The sequence below is a fragment of the Camelus bactrianus genome, chromosome 9, assembly GCF_048773025.1.
Source record: "Camelus bactrianus isolate YW-2024 breed Bactrian camel chromosome 9, ASM4877302v1, whole genome shotgun sequence".
Taxonomy (NCBI): domain Eukaryota; kingdom Metazoa; phylum Chordata; class Mammalia; order Artiodactyla; family Camelidae; genus Camelus; species Camelus bactrianus.
Genome location: NC_133547.1, coordinates 72,159,844 through 72,183,796, shown reverse-complemented (window position 1 = coordinate 72,183,796; position 23,953 = coordinate 72,159,844). Strand labels below are relative to the sequence as shown.

The 23,953-nt window shown below is 45.5% G+C and overlaps 1 protein-coding gene across 3 annotated transcripts in view; it reads left to right on the top strand.

The window, feature by feature from the left end:
* FTO (FTO alpha-ketoglutarate dependent dioxygenase) overlaps positions 1-20,052 on the top strand; it is a 357,038-nt gene extending 336,986 nt beyond the window's left edge. For 2 of the 3 annotated variants that reach the window (XM_010963637.3, XM_045523123.2), the window contains one exon: positions 6,380-8,762. In XM_010963637.3, coding sequence (XP_010961939.1) covers positions 6,380-6,533 — 154 coding nt within the window. In that variant the 3' untranslated portion in view covers positions 6,534-8,762. Of the gene's footprint in view, positions 1-6,379; positions 8,763-19,991 lie in introns of those variants that run through there. The other variant, XM_074370731.1, reaches the window with a different exon arrangement.
* Positions 20,053-23,953: the final 3,901 nt, after the last annotated feature.

Below are 23,953 nucleotides of genomic sequence, written 5' to 3'. Positions count from 1 at the left end.
AGTGTTCAGGTCCCTTGTTGGTCGGGGGCTCCCTCCAGAGCACAGACGCCCACTCAGGAGGCTGTTGCCCCTGTACGTTGTCATTTCCCACTTCTTCCGTGCTGGTCCTGGCAGTTGGGTTTTACAGGTTGAACAGATCGGATGTGACACCACATCACGGTTTTCTACGTGAGTGAGGCCTCTTAACCCCGATGCTGGTTTACACTGTTGGAGGGGACGTAGTCCGATGTGGCCGCCGCCCTCATACAGGCCCGCGTTTAACAGGAGCCAGAATGACTGTCCCCTCCTCACGGCACGTTAGACTTCCGGAAAAAAACTGGGACTTGTAGAAGAGGGCTCTTTTTCAGTCCTAGGATATTTTCTGATGAATTTCTGAGGTTAAGCTGCTCTAGTGGTCAGAAGCGTGATGCCTTTCACACATGTTTTTTTTAGTGCTACAAGCCCCCCAACCAGCATTGCCTGATCAACTGTGTTTTAAACACAGAACTTGTGTCACATAGGAAAGGGCTACTGAGGCATAATTCTACGCTTGTGTGGTACTCTGCATACTTTAAAAGGCTTTTATATACATGTTTTAATTTTATCTTCGCATCGTCCAGTGAAGGAGAGGAACATTAACTTCATGTAACAGTTGAAGAAACTAAGATGTCACCCCAGGAATACATTTGATCCCTAAACAAGTTTGAACTACGCAGGTCCCCTTATTTGTAGATTTTTTTTTCAATAAATATATTGTTGACCCTCCATATCTGTGGATGCAAAACCCAAGGAGGTGGAGGGTTGACTGAAGGGACTTGAGCATCTGCGGATGGAGGGTCCTGGAACCAATCCCCAGAGGATACCAAAGGATGAGTGTATAATTAGAAGTAGTTTATGCTCTCAAAAAATGAAGATGTATCTTTCATCTCTATAGACAATAGACGCTTACGCTACTGGAACCTCTAAAGTCATTAGAATGAGAAGAAGACAAAGTTTTGTCAGTCATGTGCCATAATGATTGTCCTAGAACTGTGAAAATAACATTTTGCTCCTTTCTTTCCCCTGAAATGGTTTGGAATCTCCTGAATGTCTGAATTCGGCAAGAATAGCTAAGTAATCAGGGGATAGGGCCCATTTGGGTCCAAATGGGAATCCATGAGAAAGATGGGAGCTGGTGGAAAGGGCCATCAGGCAGATGTCCAGGGTCTGCCCGCCCCCGCTGCCCCACCTGCCATTGGATTAACCTTGAGCAAGGCGGCCCTCACACAGAATGGGGATCAGACACCTACCTCCCCATCCCTCTCAGGTGACTGGGAAAATAGAATAAAACAGTGCTGCGTATTAAGATTCTTTGGGACGCTTAAGCAATATACAGAATGTATTTATTTTAATCAGGAGTTACTCTCTTCTTTCGCGTTAAAGAATTCTCTCTTAGGAGTTCATTTTTCTTGTCTCCTCGGTGGCCCATGCTTGCTAATATTTCTCCACCAAGTTCTAGTTTTTTGTACTCCTTTTTTTAAGCTTGCTTATCCCAGTGAATCTTCTAGCCGGAACCATTACTCCCAAAATCTGTATCATTTCATCACGAATAATGGAAATGTTACCTGTCCTTCTTTATTTGTTGTAAAATTTAGGGACCAGGAAGAAGACTGTATGTGTTTCCTTAAAATCAATGGCCAGCACATTACTGTAAAACCTATTGATTAAAAACACAAAGTATAATGTTAGTCATTTAGTCGGTGAAGTGATGCAATAAGGGAAGAAATTTATCCTTTGACTCTTGCATTAACCTTTTATTGACTGCTTGCATACCCATAATTAACACACACTTTAGCCAAAGTGGTTAATTTTAGCATGGCGACCAGTGTTCACTAATGTAGCTGCAATCCCGATCACCCAAACGTAAGTGCAGCCCTGGGGGAAGTCAGCGGGCAGTGGGGCCCTGCATGAGTTACACCTGTGGGAGGGGACGACCTGGGCCCTCTGGACAAGCTGCTAACGAGCCAGCCAATGTGACACCTTTCAGTTGCTTCCTGTTACATCACTAGGTCATTCAGGGAAAAACCATTCCTAAGTAGCAAGAGTTTTGAGGGTGGCTCACAGAGGCCTCTGGATTGAAATGATGTGAATTTGGAAGGCAGAGAGAGATGAAGTAGATATTATCATCCTTTCCTCCCCTTGTAACGCTTCGTTAGAGGAGCAGGGTTTTCTGAGTAGGTCTGAGTTTGTTTGCTAACCCAGAGCACTCAAAAGAGGATTTTTCTTTAGGATGGGAGCAGAGAGGACAAGGTTGAAAGGGGAAACTGTAACTTTCTTACTGTTTCGCTGGGTTCAGAATGATCTGCTATCCTTGGGAATACTGAGTTTAGGGAAATGTTTTGTTTTGTTTTGTTTTGTTTAACTTTCTTTAGAAAGATCCTGCAGCTCCAGCCATTAACACTGGCTTCTTTTCACGCAAAGTCCAGTGTAGATGACACCAGTACTCTCTTATTTTCTGGGTAGAAATTTGTCCCAAATGGAAATATTATTTGAATCAAAAATGAAAGCCAGGGTTTTCATGCCTTCGTGTGCAGACGATCTCTGTGCACACTACACTGTATCAGCAGCAGCATCTCTGTTTGGAGGGAGGACCATCAGCATCCATAGGGCAGGCAGGGCCACGGCAGTGGATGCTGTAAAAGGCTGCAGGTCACTGAGAGGTGAGATGCATGGCCAGTATATCAGCCAGGACTCTTTGGGTTGCAGGTGACAGAAAAACCTAACTCAAATAATAACAATGGAACTGAAAAAGTCTAAGCAAACCTAGCCTCAGGTGAGGCTTGATCCAGCTTCTCAAACCATATCACCCAGGACCCAGCCCCTTGCTGCACGGTAGCAAAATGACTCTGGTGGTTCCAGATCACACATCCTAATAGTTCATAGACCAGGAGATGAGAAAGTCTTTTTTCCCTTCGCTCCCAGGACAGTCCTCTGATTTCCTCTCTCACTATAGCCCCAGACTGGGTCATGTGCCTCCCCTGAACCACTCCCTGTGGCTGGGAGAAGGGGGTGCGCTGATTAAGTTAAACTAGTCAAGGCTCTCTCCTTGCTGTAGAGATGGAACCAGTCCCACTCAAACCACATGGCGAAGCATGGGGACTGGATGGATTCCCCACAGGAAAATCTGAATCCTCTTTGTGGGAAAGATGGGAATAGACGCAAGACAGCAAATGTCCTCCCCCATCAGGATCCCTAAAACATTTCTGACGAGAACTTGGGCTCCTCTTATTGTGCGAGAACTACGGCGTACACGTGCTGAGAAACAGTCCGGGTTGCTTTCCTTTAAACGCCAAATCAATCCGAAACAACCGCCACTCAGAGAGTCCAACCGCAGCGCCTTTTGTGAATTCTGGGTCTTCAGGAAGAACGGCGAAGTCTGCTTCTGTATCTCCAGAGCTTCTCCTAGAAAGAGCCAATCCAGAAGCCACCCAGTCAGTGGGTAGGGAGGATTGACGCAAGACCGGCAGGCAGCCCTCTCGGGGGCATGTCCCATGTCACTGGTACTCGTAGTAGAAGTAATGACAGTAGTAGTTAATAATCATTGAGTACTGCGCGCCAGAGAGTGTTCTAAGCACTTCGTATGTATTAATTCATTGAACCCTCACAACAAGCCCGTCAGTAAGGTACTGGCAACGTCACCATCATCATCATTATTCCCACCTGACTGACAAGAAACTGAGGCTCAGCGAGGTGAAGAAACTCACCCGAGATGTCATGCGCCGGGGAAGCAGTGGCTCCCGGTGTCCAGAGAGCATCTTCTCACTGTGCTGCCCCATCCTAGGAAATCAAGGCAGAAGAGAGGCAGGATGAGTGATTTGAGCAGGAGAAATAAAAACCCAAAGGGGGCTACACCTTGAAGCCACTCTCAGTCCTTTCTTTTTCAGTCCCACCATCAGGCATGATGTTGACTCAGACAGTATAATTTGAGTTGGGGATGACTGTCCCTTCTCGTAGGTGAATACATGACCTCAACAGCAAGCTCTCTCCTGGGCCCAGTGGCTCCCATTGAGAAACTGGCAAGGAGCACTGGGCATGAAAGGGAGAGTTTTTAAGTGACCTTGATCACTTCTCGGCCTTTTGGTTAAGATCAAATTTAAAGTGACCTTGAAAGAGCGGAATTGGGGCCCTGGAAAAACCCAACAAGGGCTCTACCTCTAGCCTGGAGGGAGCCTGTGGATAGACACAGCTCCCAGCCTCTCAGGGCCTGCGTGAGATGCAGGTGGTCCCCACATCAGCCGGGCCTTCCCGGCTGAAAAGAACAATAGCAGAAGATCAGAGCAACTTGCCCCAAAAGAAAACTGAGTGGGCTTGGGGACGTGTGCCATACGGTTGTGCAATACAGTGTCAGCGAACTTCTGCAGCAGGTGTTAACATTTTTAATACTTTCTCCAAATGAGGGGGCAAAACCCATTTGACAGGTGAAGAAGCATCTCTATTGACTTTTTACAAACCTTATGATATTCGAGGTGGATCAACACTTATCATAGCCCTTTAATCTGCCAAGCAGGATAATGTGTGCACAGATAATTTATCCGCCGCGAGATTGAAATGCTCAATTTGGAATAACTCTCCCTACCTGGTAAATCGAGCATCACTCTCCAATTCCGAGGCAGAGAGAAAGCACAATTTAAAAAGCTTTGCCGAGTTCCTTTGTAATTAGTCGCAGCTTCCCCTGAATATTAATTTCCGCCCATCCTTTTCATGTGATTTAGAGACTGTCTCCAGCACTACAGAGAATGCTCCCTCAGAACCAGGACCGCGAGCAGCAGTGTCTCAAACACCTATCATTATTAAGTAGTCTGCAGAACGCACCCTCTGTTCTTCAGTGCTGTGTGGGCTTATCAGTGCAAACAGTTTAATATTTATGCTAAGAGGATTGTCAAAAGCAGCTTCTGTTGCTTTAATTCTTGTTTTAAATAAATAATGAGAACATTTAAACACATTACTCTTCTTGGGGCCCTGAGGTCAGCTAATCTTATTATTTATGAAGTGATGTGCTACATAATAGTACTTAGTGCATGTTAACAGACGCTATTATCAGGGCCCGATGCAGAGAGCTGAAGATATATTGGAATGTTATGTGTAATGTACGACGGATTGAGTGCACAGGATGCCGGTAGAGCAATTAACCACGCGAGAAAATAGGTGTAAAGTTGAAGTATGTTTTCCCGTGGGGATCCCCACACCATTAATAATTCCCCAGAGAAGAAGATGTCTCTGTTAGTTAGGACCTTCTCTACCATCAGGCTTGGAAGCAGGGCCAGGATATTCCATTCGTTGACCTCTTCCTAGTGAGTCCTACCCAGAAGACAGATGGTGGGCATGACCACTTTTTAATTGATTCAGAGAACAGCGCAGGGGAAGGACCACGCAACTCTTCCAAATATACACAGAGTATTTCTATCTCGGTGCACACGCTGTCACCACCATGTGCTCCAAGAGAGGAGAGAAGTGGCTCACTCCTTCCTGCCGTTTGTGTTGTCTTCTCTCTGAGCCTCATTTTTCAGATAAATAAAGCCAAAGCCACTGAGCTTTCCCAGACCGTCTTCCAATAAGCTGGTCTCTCTGAGAGGTCAACGCCTGCCAAGGTGTGATGGTGTTGCCCCAACTTTTTTTCTCCGGGGCTATAATTTCGTGGCATATGATAATTAATTTCTCCACTATTGATGAATAATCCATTTAATAAAAACCGTGATTTAAGTGTTTTCCTTAGGGAGTAACTCTTGCTAGCCTCTTAATTTAATTTTGTGAAAGTTTTCCCCACCTATTCATCAGTGGAAATGATTATTAACCTCTATTTGCATATATCCTTACAAATCGGTCTCTCCTTGGAGTGCCTTTTCCTGAGCACAGCAAGCTGGGACACTTGTAAATCTCCAGGATCTCCAGAGTCACTCCCGGTCTGTAATATTGTTTAATCTATTCTTGGACGTTTTAATGCAGTAAATTCAATTTAATCTTTCCCAGTAATCTAGTAATACATGGAAATCCCACAAACATTTAAATCTGATAATGGCTTAATCACACACTTTAAATAACAGTTGAGATAATGAAAAAAATAATTCACCGTTTTAAAGGCAGAGTAACTGAATTTCCCTGATGATTGGCTTTTACAAAGCCATTAGAGTTCATACAGAGCTGGGAATTGAAAAAGAAAGAAGTTCCAGCACCGGAAAGAATTCTTCCTTCTTCTAAACACATCTGCTTTCTGCCTCCCAACCTCATTCTCCCATATCAGCACCGCCGCCACGGAGGAGCGCCACCGGGGCGTCTGGCAGTGTGGCTCCAGGTTGCCCGCCATGGGTCTGGGTCTTCCGGGCATTTCCTCCCAGGGATCAACTGCCTCTTCTTACTCTTCCAGGTGCCAGTGCCGAATTGCCCGATCTCTCCCCGCGGACCAGAAGCCAGAATGCCGGCCATATTGGGAGAAGGATGATCCTTCGATGCCTCTGCCGTTTGAGCTCACAGACATCGTTTCAGAACTCAGAGGTCTGCTTCTGGAAGCCAAACCCTAGAGAAAGGGCACAAGTCTTGGGTGGAGGAGGAACGGATATTTCTGGCTTCTCTCCTCCAACCTTGTCGTGGGCTCAGTCCAGGGCAGGGTGGGTAGACTTGGCCTTGAGATCCTAGAACCTGGGTCCCAGTGGGAAACAGCTAGGGAAAGGAGCCCGTGAATATTAAAGTGGTTAAAAATGATACAGTCTTATAGCGAGTTGGTAAATTAAACAAGAACCTCCGCCCCAAAATGCTTCCCCACTTGGATTTTTTAACGCAAGCCATTCCTCTCCCAAGGCCTGGGAAGTGACAGGAGTAAGCCCGGCCTGTGGCGGAGCCTAACCTCCTTTCCTCTTGCCCGAGCCTTTTCACAGACCCTGCAGGGGATGACTCAAAAGTCATCTGGGCGAAGACCGAATTTAGAGGTGTTTAGCCCATTTTCTCACCGCACCCTTTAGAGGTTATGCTGTCCAATATGGTAGCCACTAGGCAGATGTGGCTTCTTAAATTTCAGTTCAGTTTCAGCTGTAATTAACAATTCAGCTCCTCAGTTGCACTAACCACATTTCAAGTGCTTAATAGCCATGTGTGGCTAGTGACTACGATACTGGACGGCATAGACTCAGAACATTTTCATCACTGTAGAGGGTCCTCCTGGACAATACTTCTATCAAAAGTTTGAGAGCGGGAGATTCTGTTTTCCGATTCTGTGTAGCCACTCTGTACAGGCGCAATAAATTAAAAGAGAGATGCCTCCTTGAAGAGTAGCCTCCTTCCCTTCTCTAAGACAGCCCTCAGGAAAAGCCTGGGTTATGAGTCTTGTACTCTGCACACAGGAATGGAGAGACATTGAAAATTAAAGTAGACATCCCGTCTTCAGGAAGTTTCCCTGATCTAATGAAAGGGTCACCGCCCTACTTGCATTGCTTCATGGCTGTAGCCAGCAAACTACATATTTTTCTACAATTCCCCCATTCGCACATAGTGATTAATGGAACTGAGGCTTGAAGAACCCTAGTGCCCCATCCTGATGATGTTGGAGCAGCAGAGAGATGATACAGAGGTTGAAACTTGGGCTTTGGTTTTTGAGTGCCTAGATCAAAACACCCACTAGCTTGTGACCTTTGGTGTGTTACTGTGCCTCAGTTTCCTCATCTGTATAATGGGCATACTAAAGGCACCAAATCACGAGGTGAAGATGAAATGAAATGACCAAGCTATAGACTTAGTACAATTTCTGACCCATAGTGAAATATCCAGTAAATATTAGTATTATCATATATCAGTAAGCTGACCTGCTGTAGGCGTGTTCCTGTCCCTCCCTCAAGCCTTGTGCCAGCTCTGTCTCGTGATGCCATTAACATATCTCTCCCTTTTGGGCCTGGCTCCCACCCTTTGGTGACCCTGGAAATCACAAAAATAGTTAGCCTCTCTCCCCAGCCTGTGACCGTCTCTGTACTTGTTTGCAGTAGTCCGGAGAGCTTTTTGGCCCCTCAAGAGGCGCACTGGGAACCAGGCTCTCTCCCACCATCAGAATCTCAGTGGTTCAAGGTGTGCGTTCTTTCACACAGAATTAACCACAGAGAGACCACAGTACACAAAGCAGCCGGGGTTTCATCGTCTTGAAACTCCAATCTCATAGCCCTTAGATGAATTCCCTGATGTCCTCGAGCCTCCATCCCCTCGTCAGTGAAAGATGAAGCGCTGCTTCGCTGGGTTGTGGGAGGGGTGAAGTGAAATCTCGTAGGTAAGGAGTGTGGGGCAAATAGACGTCACCAACGGGGCAGCCTTGGGGCCATCTCGCCTAGTGTTTTTATTTAGCTCCACGATGTCCATCCCTTCTTATAGTTCATTAGGTGCCGACGTTTAAAATTGGGAGATTTCTTATAAAATAAAAATGTGTGCATTCTCTTTAGAATTCAGAACACCTGCAGCCCTAGCCTCCATTCTCGCATGGCAAAGAGCTAGGTAGCATCCTGCCCCTCTTAGGTGAGCCATGAACCCTCCGTGGTCTCCATGGCTCCCTCTTACCATTTATTGTGAAACTGACCGGATTTACCCCTTCATGTCAGCACCCTCCAGACCTGCTTGCCTGCACCCCTAGAGTAGAAATAAATGTTTAGTGCCTACCCCAATATCTTTGTATTACTCTCGAGCTGTGTTTTTGGACTGCTTGTACTAATATGTCGTGTGCATCGTACAACATTCATGAACAATAAAAGTATTAAAAGGATGAGATCAGAAACGAAGAGAGGTCCTGCTCTTTTCTCCTGATGCCCCAGCAGGTGGACCTGCTTCCTTGGCCTGGGTGGGTGGGGCCCAGGCAGAGAGAGTTCTCAGAGTCAGTCCTCCAGGTGGGGGTCCAGCCAGGGTGGGAGAAACCACTCCCTGGAGTGAACGCAAAAGGTAAGATGACATCTTCTCAGAAGTGGTGGCTTTCAGTGAGCATGAGTTCAGGGTGCTTGAGGGTCACGTACGCTCTCCCGGGAGGTTTCAGGAGAATAGAAGGAAGAGGGGCAAGAGAGGATAAAAAGTGGGGGCACCCCGGGTTGCTGACAACCAACTCAGTTCCTACAGGACCCAGGGGATGCCTGCTCCTCTCCTGTGAACTAGTGAAGGACTTTCTGGGAGACACGGGCCATGTGTGTGTTGTGGAGAAGCAGGGAAGCTTTGCCCTTGAACCCACCTTGAGTCAGTGGTCCCCACTGCTACCTGCAAGTCTTCCGCACCCCGTGGTCCCAATGATCTTGAGAAAAGTGATCTGAGTAGATAGATCCCTTTGTGTTGAGGTGCTTCTGGCTTCCCCTCCCTCCTCGCTCCCTCCCACAAACTTTCCTTGACCACCTACTGCAGCTCAGTGGTGTGGTGAGCCCTGGGCATCCAAGGACAGGTCCCTGCCTTCCACCGGCTCCCGTGTGCCCGCCCCCTGGGTGCCTGGGTATGTAGTGACCAGTAGGTACTTAGCTCTCTAGTGGGGAGACACACAACAAACCAGCAAATAAGCAGATGGTTTCAGATTGTTGTAAGTGCCAGGAAGGCAACCCACTGGGTGAGGGGACAGAGCGTAGCTGGGGACTGATGAAGGGTGGCTTGGATCAGGAGCTCAGATGAGGAGGGGCTCCCCAGGAAAGGGAACAGTGGGTACAGAGGCCCCAAGGCTGGAAAGTGCTTAGAGTGGGGTGTTTAAGGAAGAAAAAGGGCTACTATGGATAAAGCAGAGAAACAAGAGGAGAATGAGGGAGATGCAGCTGGAAGGAAGCAGGACCAGTGTTTGGATGTGCTGTCAAGCTCCCTGCAAAACACCGGAGGGCTCTGTACGGGGAGGTGTGGAGTAACTGGATAGGAGATTTCTTGTGCTTTTCAATGAGCGCTCTGGCTGCCGTCTGGATTCCAAAGGGTCTCAGTCCACAGGCAGGGCTTTCTGACGGGGAATTTCCCCGCAGCCAGATCTTGAGATGGGGGAGATGTCCTGCCGGCCCCTCCACGGGCACAGGGCAGTACCCCATCTTCCTGTTGCTTCCCTTGCAGCAGCCTCCACAGCTCTGCCTCCACCCATCTTGCCTTACCGGCATCTGCAGCCCTGGGGAGTTCGCTAGACAGAAGAGAGGGGGGTCATGGCATTGCTCACGACACAATTTTAGTAATAAGCTTCCAAATCCATCATGAACCGAATTGAGGGACAGAAGGAATGAGATTCCATCGACCCTATTTAATGGACACCCCACATTCAGGAGGTTTTTGTGTGTGTTTCGAGGGAAGGTGTTTTCGAATGCAACTTTCTTCCCCCCGGCTCTAGTTAAGGCTGATTTTTTACCAGTGGGCAAATTGCATACATTTGGATCCATGCCACGCTAAATACTGTTTATTTTGGAGATCTGTCAGAGGCAAGCCCGTGGAAGACAGGGGGGATTCTTATTTGAAAAGGCAATTCCCATCCAAACAGATTGAGAAGGAGAGGAGCAGCGCGGATTAAAATGCACTGAAGTGGTAATGCCGTTTATCCCGTTTGCCTTTGTTACTTTGTGATTAAATGGTATTTTTAATTAAGTTTCATTGGGAGCCATAGGTATCGCGGTGGTGAAATCAATTTGACAGCCATAAAGGGGAAGGGAAGGCCCAGGAGTGTTGGAATGATTGCAGGCTGCAGAGCGAGCTGGGAGCTTTAAGAGGCTTGGGCACGGAAGGGGAGAGGCAGGAGAGGTGGCCAGGGATGTCTTCCGACAGGATGGCCATGGTGCCGGTGGCTGTCACTGCATCCGAGGGGCCGGTTTCAGGGGTTGTCAGGGAAAGGGATACACCTGGCTCTCTCGCTGACCCGAGAAACCCCAGTAGATTCCCAGGCTGCGTGGGAACTGAAGTGTCCAAAGAAACTGTTTCTCATTTCTCTCTTAATAACAAGGAGAAAGTGTGAGCGCCCCCAGACCCGGTGCTGCAGCCTGGAAGGACCAGACTTCACCCCAGCCTGTCTCTGCAACAGGGCTGCCCCACCATCCTTCATCGCTTCAGCTCCCGTTCTCACCAGACAGTCCCCCTTCCTATTCTCTCAGGACCCCGTCGAGGCAGAACCATCGTCCAGGCATCATGCCCAAACCTCCTCCCACAACTGAAAGCCAGTCCCGTTGACACCCCTGCTCTCTCTGTCCTTTCCCCATTGATCAGATTTTCAGAGTGTTCGGATTCCTGAGTGGCAGGAGAGGCTTTTGGCTTCCTGGTCCTGTGTGTGACCCTCAGGCCACCTTCCCTTTTAAACCTTTGTTTTCTTGTCTGCAAAATGGGAATAACAGGAGTGTACCGACCACCAAAGATTGTTCTGAAGATTAAATCGGTTGACGTGCATATAAAATGCCTCCAGCCGTGCCTGGCAGGTGCCCGTCTGCAGTGCAATACCAGCTCTAATGATTGTTATCCTGGTTTCCTGTGATAACAGTTGTAGCTCCGTGACTCCGGGCAAATCACTTGACCTCTCTGTGCTCCAGTCTTTGTTTATGTAATGCCTAGCTCGTTGGACTGTTCCGTCACCGCGATCATGCATATTAATGATTGCCATCGTGTCCCTACTTAGTACCAGAACAATATGTTACCCTCTCATGCTATCCCATTTGCTCCTCACAGCTTCCATTTTTCTCTAGGCGGATGGCATGTACCTTCTTATAAATGCGATGCTGTGAAAAATGACTCCTTCGTACTCCCCATTACTACAACAGGATTAGGTCTCCCCTTGCAATTTTAGATTTGCTTTAAAAATTCTTTGCCATCACCTTTTAATGGATGGTCTGTGTTCAACAATTGTTTATTGACTCTGAATGTCTAAGTACCAGGGTCAGTCTATTTCCAGGGGAAGGAAGCATTAATTAACTCCCAGCATTAGATTCAGTGATTCTTTCCCAATGATGCAGTTCGTGGCTTTGCTTGCATTTTCTTTTCATCAGTCCTGAAAAAAATCGAGGTAAAATAGTTCCTCTGCACATGTGTGTCAAGCTAAATGGATAACAGCAGATACAGATCTGTTTGCCTGTCTGCACTTGCCTTTAGACAAAATTCATCAATTTTACAAAAGCCACTGACTAAACATGGCACCAATACAAATAGGTGCTCCCAGCACGCGGGTTTCCCCGTTGTTTTTAATCTGGTAAAGTGCTGTAGCGTCCTGCTGAGAGATGGGGAGTGCTGGCTTGGGACAGCGCTGTGCCCCACAGATGGGGATGAAAAGGTCAAGGTCGTTCTATGGGAAGCTTATAAAAAGCTCAGTGGTTCCGGACCTTGTGTGCGTAGAGCACTCCTGACGCGCTTGGTTGGTGACTGTCTGCAGGAAGCTCCTACACGGTCTCGTATTAAAAATCAAATAGAGACCACAGACTAGCCACCCTTAGTAGTTCCCATTTCAAAGACACCCTGCTTGCCTGTCCGAGCTTCCGAGACACAGAGAGAGAGAGAGGGTCTGCAAGCTGGCTGAAACTCACAGGAAAGACACCAGCACCGAGCAAACAGCAGCACTTCTCCTGACGGGCATGCCTTTGGGAGGACTTCGCAAATCCCAGGAAGGAGGATTATTATTATTTATTTTGTGAAACCGGTTTCACATGAGTAGCTAATAGAAGAGTTTGCGGACGTGTATCACTTCCGATTGGGCGAGGCCGGTCTGACGCTCAGTGACTTACGCCTCCCTTTTGAGGCCACAGCAGGCAGCCAGGGCGTGGGGAAGGGCAAACGCCTCTTGCACAAGAATCATCTCAAAGATTATCCATCAGGCCTCTTTTTACATTCTTGCAGACACCATGCACCCCTCAAAAACGTCTTTCCCGAGCAGAGGAATGTTCAGCCCTTGCTAAAATAATTCTGAGGCCTCAGGACACATGGAAACAGGGAGCAGGCGTTCATTTGTCTCTTTGCTAAATTGCTGTCCATCCCCAGCTAAAAACCCTTTTGAGCCTTTCAAATAGGGCATTCAGTTTTTCACTTTGGAGCAAGTGCAGTTAACCTACCAACCCCGGAGCCCGGAAAGGCCTGAGTCAATTTCTCTGGGCAGCTAAAGCCCCTGCTCGTAACTCATCCAACACAGAAAACGGTACCTCTGGTCACCCTCCCGCCCCCACCCCCCCCACCCCAGCTCTTCAGACAGAGATTTCCAGTTGATTACGCCTTGATTAGAGTCGGGCCAGAAGCAAGCCAGGTATATAGGATTCCCATTGTCCTCCCCTCCTCTGCTCCCAGCCAGGGTCAGGCTGAGAGGGCGCTCGGTGAGCATTGAACAATCAAGCCCTGTTTACCATGGACGTTTAGTTTTCTTTTCTCAAAATCAAAACAGAGGTTAGTATGCAGCGTATTTCATACATGCCTCTTGATCAATGGAATGATCTGTCAGAAGCCATTAAAGCCCCCATTAGCTTGAATGCATTCAAAGCTAAACTATTGGATCATTGAAGGGCCACGGTGATTGTTTTTAATATACTGTACATTGATTTCTCCCTGTGAGCAGCAACATAAGTTTGAAACTAACTGTGTATGACTAAGGCTTCATTTGCTGTCTCCAGTCCTCTGTGAAAAGCATGGTTTCACTTCGACCAGAAATGTCTGTGTATAGTTTTTAAAGAGATGCAGACCCTGGTAGATTTCCCAAGGTTTAGACGGGGTTGGGTTGTTATTTTTTTCCCCAAGCTTTCTCCCATTTCTTTGTGCCCATTAAGTGAGCTGTGTGTGCAGAATGGCAGAGGCATCCCTGCCAAGGACCTCAAGTGAAAGGCGGTGGGGGAAATTTTTCTGAAAGCATGAAGCCTCAGCGGAGGCCAAAGCTGAAGTGCATTTGACAGCCTTGGGCCGGCAGAACTCTGTGTCCAGCACAAAGCAACAGAAGTGTAGCTGTGTCAGGGGCATCCTTGCTGGGGCATAGTTTGTTGAGTGGAATGGGGAAGACCCAACCTTTGGCTGCCATATATTACCATCTCTTGGTGGGTTGCCCCTTCTGTGCCTTAGCCCAAGTGGGTTCTTCTAATAGACACTCACCAATTCCTTTGTAATAGGAACACAAGGTTCTTGTCCTCAAAGTCCTGTTCTTAACCACCATTTCTGGTCTCAGCCCCCTTGCTCACTTTGATACAGAGCCTGAGAATAAGACAGTTTTTTGGCAAAGAAGCAATAGTTACCATATTTACGAAGACATGAATCCCAAAGAAAAATTTTTATATGTTGCACCCATTTTACAGATGGGGCAATTAAAGCCTGGGTGAGAGAAATTAAGAATTATAGAAATTGGTTTTCAAGTTTGGGGTATATGTTGAGATTTGGGAAGATTATAAACATTCTTGAACCCACCTCCAAAATAAACCTAAAATGTGTTGAAGAAAATGGTTCCAAATTGCTTACAAGTACAAGAAACGCTTGCCCCTCTAACTGCAGCCCATGAGGGAGAAATTTTGTCAGTTTGTACACCATTAATTCTTTTTCTCTTGGACCATAACGACCTACAAAATTTTGGTGATTCTAACGAAACGAGCCATTGCAACTTATGGTGCAGAGTACTAAAATCGGAGGGCAAGATTCTTCATCCCAAACACTGGTAGGTCAAGCTAAAGTCAACAATGGTAAAATCTAGAGCAGGAGTCAGCAAACAATGACCCACAGCCAAATCTGGCCCACCATGTTTTTTTGTTTGTTTGTTTGTTTTTTAAATGGAGGTACTGGGGATTGAACCCAGGACCTCGTGCATGCTAAGCACACACTCTACACTGAACTATACCCATCCCTGCTGTTTTTATAAATAAAGTTTTATTGGAACACAGACATACTTGTTTGTTTACATATTATCCATGACTGCTTTTGCACATCCAGGGCGGAGTTGAGTTGTTGTGACAGAGACACAAAGGCTGAAATGTTTACCATCTGGCCCTATGCAGAAAAGATTTGCTGACCCCTAGCCTAGCTCAGGGGGTTGCTGCATCACCTACCTTCCTTCACATTAAGAGAGTCACGCCACGTCTAGTACTTAGTCATTACTCAGCACACATACAAGATGATTACAGATCTGGTGATGGTTTCACAACCGAAACACTCATGCCAGGACCACTCTCTAGACAGCAGCATTCAAGGGCAACATCATTAAGGGGCAAAATAGAATAGGAGCAAAACTACGGTTCTTCCTGAATTAAAGGAACCCGAGTGATGCAGTGGGGCGACCAGGCGAAGCCATCCCGAGAGGCAGGAACTGCTGCCTACCTTTCAGTTTCCGGCATCTCGTCTCAACAGAGGGCAGGTCTGCAGGGGAGTGAGCTGCCCCTGGTCTTCCCTGCAGACCTGCTGAGCAGACGGGTGAAGACTCTCTTCTGAGCGCTCCCAAGCCCTCCCTCTCCTGGAACAGTGCTAAGATTATTCTAAGACCTCATTAGGAGAGGTGGTGATCTGGTCTGTGATTTTTTTTTCCCAGAGATGGGTGGTTGGGTTGAGGGGGTGGTGTCTGTGCTTTGTAACTTACAGGGCCGACTTAACGTGTCATTATAAAGGGCCAATGAAATACAGCTGCTGCTTATTCTGTGGTTGGCTTATCACCCTGAAGGCTCTGGCTCTTAGAGTTTCTATTCAAGAATTCCTAATCGCTCATTTAAGTTCAGACGTTACAACTGTTTTTTTTTTTAAATTGAAGTATGGTCGATTTACAATGTTGTGATACTTTCTGGGGTACAGCATAGTGATTCATTTGTACGTATATATGTTCTTTTTCATTATAAGGCATTACCAAGTATTGAATATAGTTCCCTGTGCTCTACAGTAGGGCCCTGTTGTTTATTTTATGTGCAGTAGTTTGTATCTACAAATCTCAAACTCCCAATTTATCCCTCCCCACCCCCTTCCCCCCTGGTAACCGTAAGTTTGCTTTCTCTCTGTGACAGACGTTCTAATTGTAACGAAGTTGCAAGGTGAGCCTGGCTGTTCTTTGGTTTCTCCTCCGTCCAGCAGTGTGCCATCCGGTTTTTCTTGCCTCCATAAAGCTTCTGCATTTTGCCCCTGCCATCCCAACCCTCCAGGAGTGCCTTGGGTCTTTACTGTCGCACGGCCTCTCTTACCACATGAATCCCTGAGGCACTTGCAAGTCACTCTATTTTCATTTGTTCTGTCACCAGAGTGTTGATAAATACCATTTTTCTTGTCAAATTCGGTTTCCATATTGGACTAGGAAAAAAACCAGAAGGCGGAGATCACAGGATCCAAGTTTTATTTCCATTTTATTATATTCCATAAAACTCAGAATAACACTTCATAGCCCCCAAATCATTTAATTTGTATTACTATCAATCCAGCTAACTTTTATCTGACACATAATTAGTACTCTGAATATCTGTGGCTGGCTGTTTGCTGGAGCGAAAATCTCCCCACAGCATCCCCTGCTTTAAACTGTGAACAAATGTCAAAAGGTGAATAGTTAAATGTCAGTACATCCATAGCATGGAATATTTCTAAGCAATAAAAAAGGAATAAACTATTGATACATACAACAACTTGGATGGATCTCCAGGGAATTATGCCGAGCACAAAACCCTCCAATCGCAAATGGTTTTATGCTGAAAACATATGTAAACAAATGAGTCCATTTCTTATATAACCTTCTTGCATTAATAGATGTAGACCTGGAGGACAGACCGGCGGTTACCAGCGGTCAGGGATGGGGAGCAGCTGTCAAGGAGCTCAGGGGAGAGTCGTGGTGATGGACCAGTTCTGTAGCTTGACTGTGGGATGCCTGAATCTAACGCAGGATAAAATACTGTAGAACTGTTCACACACACACACAACTATTGAAATCTGAATCAGCTCTATGGACTGTAGCAATGTCAGCTTCGTGGTTTTGATATCATAGGACAATTGGTGTTATATTATATATAACACATATGTTAGATGTTATAATACCAAGAAAATGGCTGAGGAGCCCAGCGGACCTTCATGTACTTTTTAGGGGCAACTTCCCATGAATCTATAATTATTCCCAAATAAAGGTTTGTTTTTTTTTTTTTTAAAAAGTGGCCAGGCTGGAGACAGTAAAAGCTAGTGTGCCCATTTCCAACGTGCCATCACCCTGGGGGACCCTCAAGGGTAATTGTCACTGTACATGATTTCATGCACATAAGATGTGACTCCACTCTGGAAACCCAAAGCACGCTGTGCCTGTTCCCTAGAATGACGCTCATCCCGGGACCCGGCATCCCTTGGGCACTGCTACCATGTCTTCATGAATCCTGCTGGAAGGAGACCTCCTCTCCCCAGTCATTTGATGAGAATCTTTCAGACAAGGTCATGGGCACCTCTAGTCATCTGAAATGACCTTTTAACCAAACATATTTAGGATACACTGACCTAGACTGTGCTCCTACGTGTCCTTTGAAACTCAAGGACAGAAACGATAACTACAATACAGTTCTAAAGACTTCACATGACTGTCGCACAATTTTTCCAGGTGAGGAAATTTAGGCACAGAGAGGCTACATGACTTGCCCCAGATCTCACAGCTAGTAGCTGGCAGAGGCAAGATTCGAACCCAGGGACTCTGGCTCCAGAGCCTGAGCACTTACCTCCTCTTTGCCAGCTTGACCTTAGCACCATTTTCAATTCCATCCAAGTTATTGGTTCCACCAAACATAGAAGATAGCAGATCTGGTAAAGGCAAGAGACAGAGCCACTTCTAGCCACTGCCACATAAGGGCAATGTGTTACAGTGGAGTGGTTAGCTACCTGGGCTAAATAAATAAATCATAGCTAGATTCCAGTCCCAGCAGACCTTCCCTACACACACAAACACAGACACACAGAGCTGTGTGATCATGGGCAAATTGCTTAACCTCTCTGTGCCTCTGCTTCCCTTCTGTTCAGTGGGTCTACTAACAGCACCTGTGACATAGGATTGTTTGAGGGTTAAGAAAAGAAAGTACGCAAAGGTCTTAGCATGGAGCAAGACTCAGAATAATTGCTCAAAAAAGAGAAACCTAGCTTTTTGAGGGAGAAACTTTGCTCTTTGGTCCTGGGGGGTAACCAGGAAAGGGGGGCAGGTTTGCCATGAGCATTATTATACAAAAGAGCAATTTCTGATCCCTGATGGCAAAACAAAGGCACCATCTCAAGGAATCTGCAGTTTGAAAGCAGTCCAAGCACTTCATAGCGGGGAGGTGGTCTAATGAACATCTCCTGTCTGAACGACCCGGAGTCGGCAACTGCTTTGAGTGGGACCATCTGCAAAGATGGCAGGGATGCTAGGGTAAACAGATTCTTAAACTATTCTAGAAGCTACCAAGGTAGAGTTTGGATTTGGAAGTGATGAGTAACCATCTCCTAAATTAAAAAAAAAAAAAAGAAAATATGTATGTATATATACACACTTATTATTCTTAAATACTCTAAAAATTTTTGTTCAACTTCATAGAAAACTGGCGGAAACTTATTTTTGCTGTCACCTCATTGCTCTAATTTCCTGTGACCCTTTTCACCCCAACTCGCACCCCTGCTTAGCTCTCTTTGCATCATTCACTCTGGATTCTCTGTACCAAGTACTCACTCACCCCAGGGCCTTTGCACTTGCTCTTTGTGCTCTCAGAACCCTCTTCTTCCAAATACCCACACAGCTCCCTCACCTTCTTTAGGTCCTTCCTCACCTGTCACCTTCAAAGTGAGACCTTTCTTGACCAATTGATTATTACAGAATTGACTATTAGGATTTTCAACATTAAGTCCAAAATAACATTTTAAAATAATAGCTTTATGGAGATATATTTCACATATTATACTATAACCAATATAACAGTTAATGGATGCTCATCTTTACCTCATCTACTTTTATGAGCTGTACTGTGTGAATTCTAAAATGCCTTTTTTTTCCAGTTTTCACGTCTCTGACATGAAGATCCACCTTGCAATGACAGCATGTCATAGTTTAATTAGCAGCATTTTATTTGTTCTCTCGTAGCAATACATAAAATAATGATGTAGCTGATAATCAAGAGCATCTTTGCCTTGATGAAATATGGCATCTAAAGCTTCCATCACTATTTACTCCCAAGAGCTCGAAGTACAGGCTTCAGCTGGACTGTTGATAAAGATGTAAAGTACATTATTACACAGCAATAAAAAGAGATTCCATCTGGGGTTCGATAACATCATTGGGGTGGGGGCATCGATTCCACAGTTGCCTCTAAGTTCATCTGTGCTGGAGGGTGGGAAATGCTTTTGTTAATTTATGAGTCTTGCTCTTCTATTTAGAGCCTTTTCCTTGTTTCCCCTCCTGTTTCTCTCTCTCTCTCTCTCTCTCTAATGCTTGCCGGGGGATTTCTTTTCTTTTGAGAATGTTAAAAACAATCATAATGAAAAACCTTCACTGTGACTCAGTCTTTGAAAACCGACATCAAGGTGAATGTCTAGTGGAAATTTGGGGCTTGCTGGGCTGCCATGGGCCGTTTGCATTTAAACAAGTTGTGACTTTGATTTAAGGATTTGACTTGATGGGTAATATATCCAAAGCAGGAGATGATGTATATACTGTTTCCATCAGAAATATCAAGTTCTGTGTGTGATGTGTTTATTTCTCTGAGTGGTTATGTATTTAATAAATAATGTGTTTCAGTGGGTATTATTTTCATTTCAGTCTTTAATACCTCCACAATATGTCTCAGATTCGGGGGTGAATGACACCTCATAAATTATGAGCTGTTATTAGCTGCTTTCTCGTTGCATCTTAATTATTAGGCTGAAAAGAGAGGGCAGACTTTTATAAGTATTCATATTTTCTGTTTACAAGGCTTTTACTGACGTCTAATAAATTTAATTACCTCTAATAAGAAGAGGAAATGAAGTTCTATTTAGCAAATTCATAGCTTTGAAATGCATCTTGTAGCTTTATGAGCATGGCAAGCTCCAGGAAGGTGAATGCCATTTAAGAAGCCGTTGCTGGGTTAAACTAACTGCAAAACTGTTAAATTATTTTTGTTTCCATTTTATTGCTTAACCTCCAGGGTAAACTTCAGGCTACCTGATAAAGCAGCCACTCAGGAACTTTAAACTTTACATGCCTCGCCCCACAGGGCCGAAGCCGACTCCTGTATTAAAGGTACATTTTTCAAACATAATTTCAGATTTGGAAATTGATTGTGTCTTGACCTACTTATTTCCAAGAGCTGTTCATTCGCGACTCCTTTGTTTTGCTCATTTTAGAAATCTATTGTTCTTTCGGGAGGGCTCCCAGCTGGTAAGGGGGTGGAGGGAGGGATCTGTGCGGTGAAGACCGGGTTCATCCTGTCAGCAATGCTATCATTTGAATTGAATCCACAATTCCCTGGACTCAGGCGGCAGGAAAGACACGCTGTGATCTCTGATCTACCACTTCCTACGGAAGGTGGGAGCAGGGCCGACTGCTGGCTTATAAAGACTCTGTTTGAACGAAGAGGGATCCTATAAAATATTTAAAGACTTATTTTATACAGCATCGGATAGTTAATTTGGATTTCTTTTTTGGTCGGCTGTCTTCCCAAATAACACTTTTAAGTGTCTAGATGCTCATTTATTGTAGCATGTTGGCAGACAGACCCTTGGAAAAACCCCACTACTTCGTGATAATGCTTTCTTTTCTTGGTCTTTCTTCAAAATTTAAAAACAATCCGGGGGTTAATAAGAAGGCCTCATGAATGAATGTGACTCTTAAAGGTGCCCTCCGGCCTGGAGTCTCTCTCTCTCTCTGTGACTTGGCTATGCTGCTCTGACAGCCCCTGGGGCTTGGCCTCAGCTCCTTCTTGATCCTCACCCCACACTCTCCATCCCTCCATTTGATGAGTCCTCAGCCTCATAACAGCCTGAGTGCTGTCACCTCATTGCTCTACTGAATTCCTTTTCTTTCCTCAAAAGAATTTTTTTTTTAATGTGGCAAAACACACATAACATGAAATTTATCAGTTTAACTATTTTTCAGTTCGGTAGCATTAAGTACATCCACATTCATGTCCAACCATCACGGCTGTCCATCTGCAGAACTTTTTAATCTTCTTATACTGAAATTTTGTACCCGTCTAGCGCTAGCTCTCTATTTCCCACCCCCAGGCCTTGATAACCACTCTTCTATGCTAAGTCTCTCTTATAAGTGGTATCATGTAGCCTTTGTCATTTTGCAACTGGCTTATGTCACTTAGTATAATGTCCTCAAGGTTCGTCCATGTTGGAGCATGTGTCAGAATTTCCTTCCTTTTCAAGGCTGAATAATATTTTGTTTATCCATTCATCCACTGATGGACACTTGAGTTGTTTCCAACTTTTGGCTGTTGTGAATAATGCTGCTATGAACATTGGTACACGAATATCCGTTCCAGTCCCTGCTTCTAATTATTCTGAGTATATACCACTAAATGGAGTTGCTGGATCATATGATAGTTCTATTTTTAACTCTTTGAGGAATTGCCATGCTGTTTTGCGCAGAAGCTGCACCATTTTATATTCCCGCTAGCAACAAACAAGGGTCCCATTCCTCCACACCCATGCTGACGCACTGTTTTCTGAGGTTTTTTTTTTAACATTGGCCATCCTAACGGGTGTGAAGTGGTAGCTCACTGTTGTCCCCATTTCTTCTTGACCCATTCTTTGCCACAGTAGAATGAAGCCATAGTCGTCGTTGTCTCTGCAGATCAGAAAAAATGTTTTCAGCTTGGCTCGAAATGTGAAGGCAGCCCTTAGCAAAACTTCGACACGGCTGATTTCAGTCCTTTATCCCTGTTCTTCCTGTGTCTTATGCCCCTTTCCAAATGCCCCTTCTGACAATCCCTCATCCCCACCAGAGCACTCATGTACACTAACAAGAGAGGGAGACCTCCCAGGAGTATTTGCTGTTTAAACACAGGGAAATGCACTGCTGATGGCACAAGTACAAAATTCAGTGAGAAAAATATTTGGGGGTGGAGCGCCCCTAAAAGTAAATCACCCAGACAAGAATGCCTCACACAAAGGATGCTCCGTTCCCACAAGCCACATCCTGAGCCATGGCTACATCTGGTCACTGTGCTGCTGTTTTGCTTACTGTATTTGGAGTTAGGCTCTCTCGGATATACGCTTTAAGTGACAGGATGGTTACATGATTTTACCCAGAAGATTCCCCGTGGGCATGTAAAACTCAGCATCTTGGGGTGTGGGTAGAGCTCACTGGTAGAGCACATGCTTAGGATGTGCGAGGTCCTGGGTTCAATCCCCCTCCATTAAAAAAAAAAATCCCTCAGCATCTTTATTGGAACTAAGCCTTTCATTGGCCTGAAATGGAGTCTTCACATTCTGAGATGTTCTTCAGACTCTGCCAAGTGATGGGTCTGTACAGAATCTTTGAGAACTGAGGTGGGCACTGTGGGGCTAAGGCTCTATGATGGAGACCCAGGCTGAGGGTGTCCGGTCCACCAGGACTGTCAGATTCCATCTTCAGATGTGACCTCCATTGGCTCTGACAGTGCTCCAGAGTGACAACCAGAGGGGCAAGGATACCTTTAGATCTGGACACTGGGGATGCTGCCTCCTGCCACCACTGGGAGGTCCAGGGTGTGGCGCTGTAGCCAGGGAAACTGGGGCCACAGGAAGGTTGGTTACTTTTGCCTTCTGTTTGAAAGCCAGTTACAGGAGATGCTCCTGCCAGAGCTGGGGATCTGATGAGCGGAACAGTGTGGGCTGCCTTCTGTAGCACCGTCGGCTACTGGGATAGGCAGCCCCCTCACCGCCCCTTTTCCTCTAGGGTATCTGTGCGCAAGAGCCATGCTAACTGTGGCCCTGCCCCCGCCCCCCGCCTCCACTCCACTCTGAACGCCTCTCCCTTTGCTCCTGGGCACCTCCTGAGGTTCCAAGGCTTCATCTTCTCCTGCCCCAAGAGGAGCCATCAGGTGAAAACAGGAGCTCAGGCTCTTACAGTGACTCCCACCGCCTTCCTGAGCTCGGATGGTTAGCACATGCACCCTTCTCGAGCTTAAGTCTTGACTGTGATCCTTGCAGTCACTGCTGATGAGATTTTTTTGAATTGAGAGCTAATTCACATCCCATAGAATGCACCCTCTTAGAGTGCACAATTCACTGATTCTTAGTACATTCTCAAAGTTATGCAACTATCACCACTCGCATTAGAACATTTTCATTAGTCGCAAAAGAAACCATTAGAAGTCACACCTGCTCTCCCCTTTCCCCAGTCCCTGGCAACCACTAATCTACTTTCTGTCTCTATGGATTTTATATAAATGAAATATTACAATATGTGCAAGGCATGGCCTTTGGGCTTGGCATCTTTCACTTAGCATGATGTTTTCAAGGTTCATTTGTGTCGTAGGGTGTATCAGCAGTTCTTTCCTTTTTATGGTTTAATAATACTCCACGGTACGGACGGACCATATATTACTTATTTATATATTATATCTATATAATATCTATGATATATATATATTAATAATTATTCATTAATTCATGGATATTTTCGTTGTTTCCACTCTGGGTCTCTTATGAATGATTATGTTATGAACATTTGCGTGCAAGTTTCCATGTGGGTGAGTTTCTGCTTCTCCCACATATAAACCTAGGAGTAGAATTGCTGCTCATATATTAACTTTATGTTCCACTTTTTGAGGAACTGCTAAACTGTTTTCCAAAGCAACTACACCATTTTCTGTTCCCATTGGAAGTGTACGTGGATTCCAACTTCTCCACATCTTCACCAACACGTAGCATTGTCCATCTTTTTGATGATGGCTGTCCTAGTAGTATGAAGTAGTATCTCATTGTGGTTTTAATTTAATTTTCCTTAACAGCTAATGGTGTTGAGCATGTTTCTGTGTGCTTATTTACCATTCGTATATTGTTTTGGAAAAATGACTGTTCCAAGCCTTTGCTCATCTTTTGAGTTATTTCTGTTTTTATTGTTGACTCGTAAGGGTTCTTTATATATTCTGGGTACTAGCCCTTTCTCAGATAC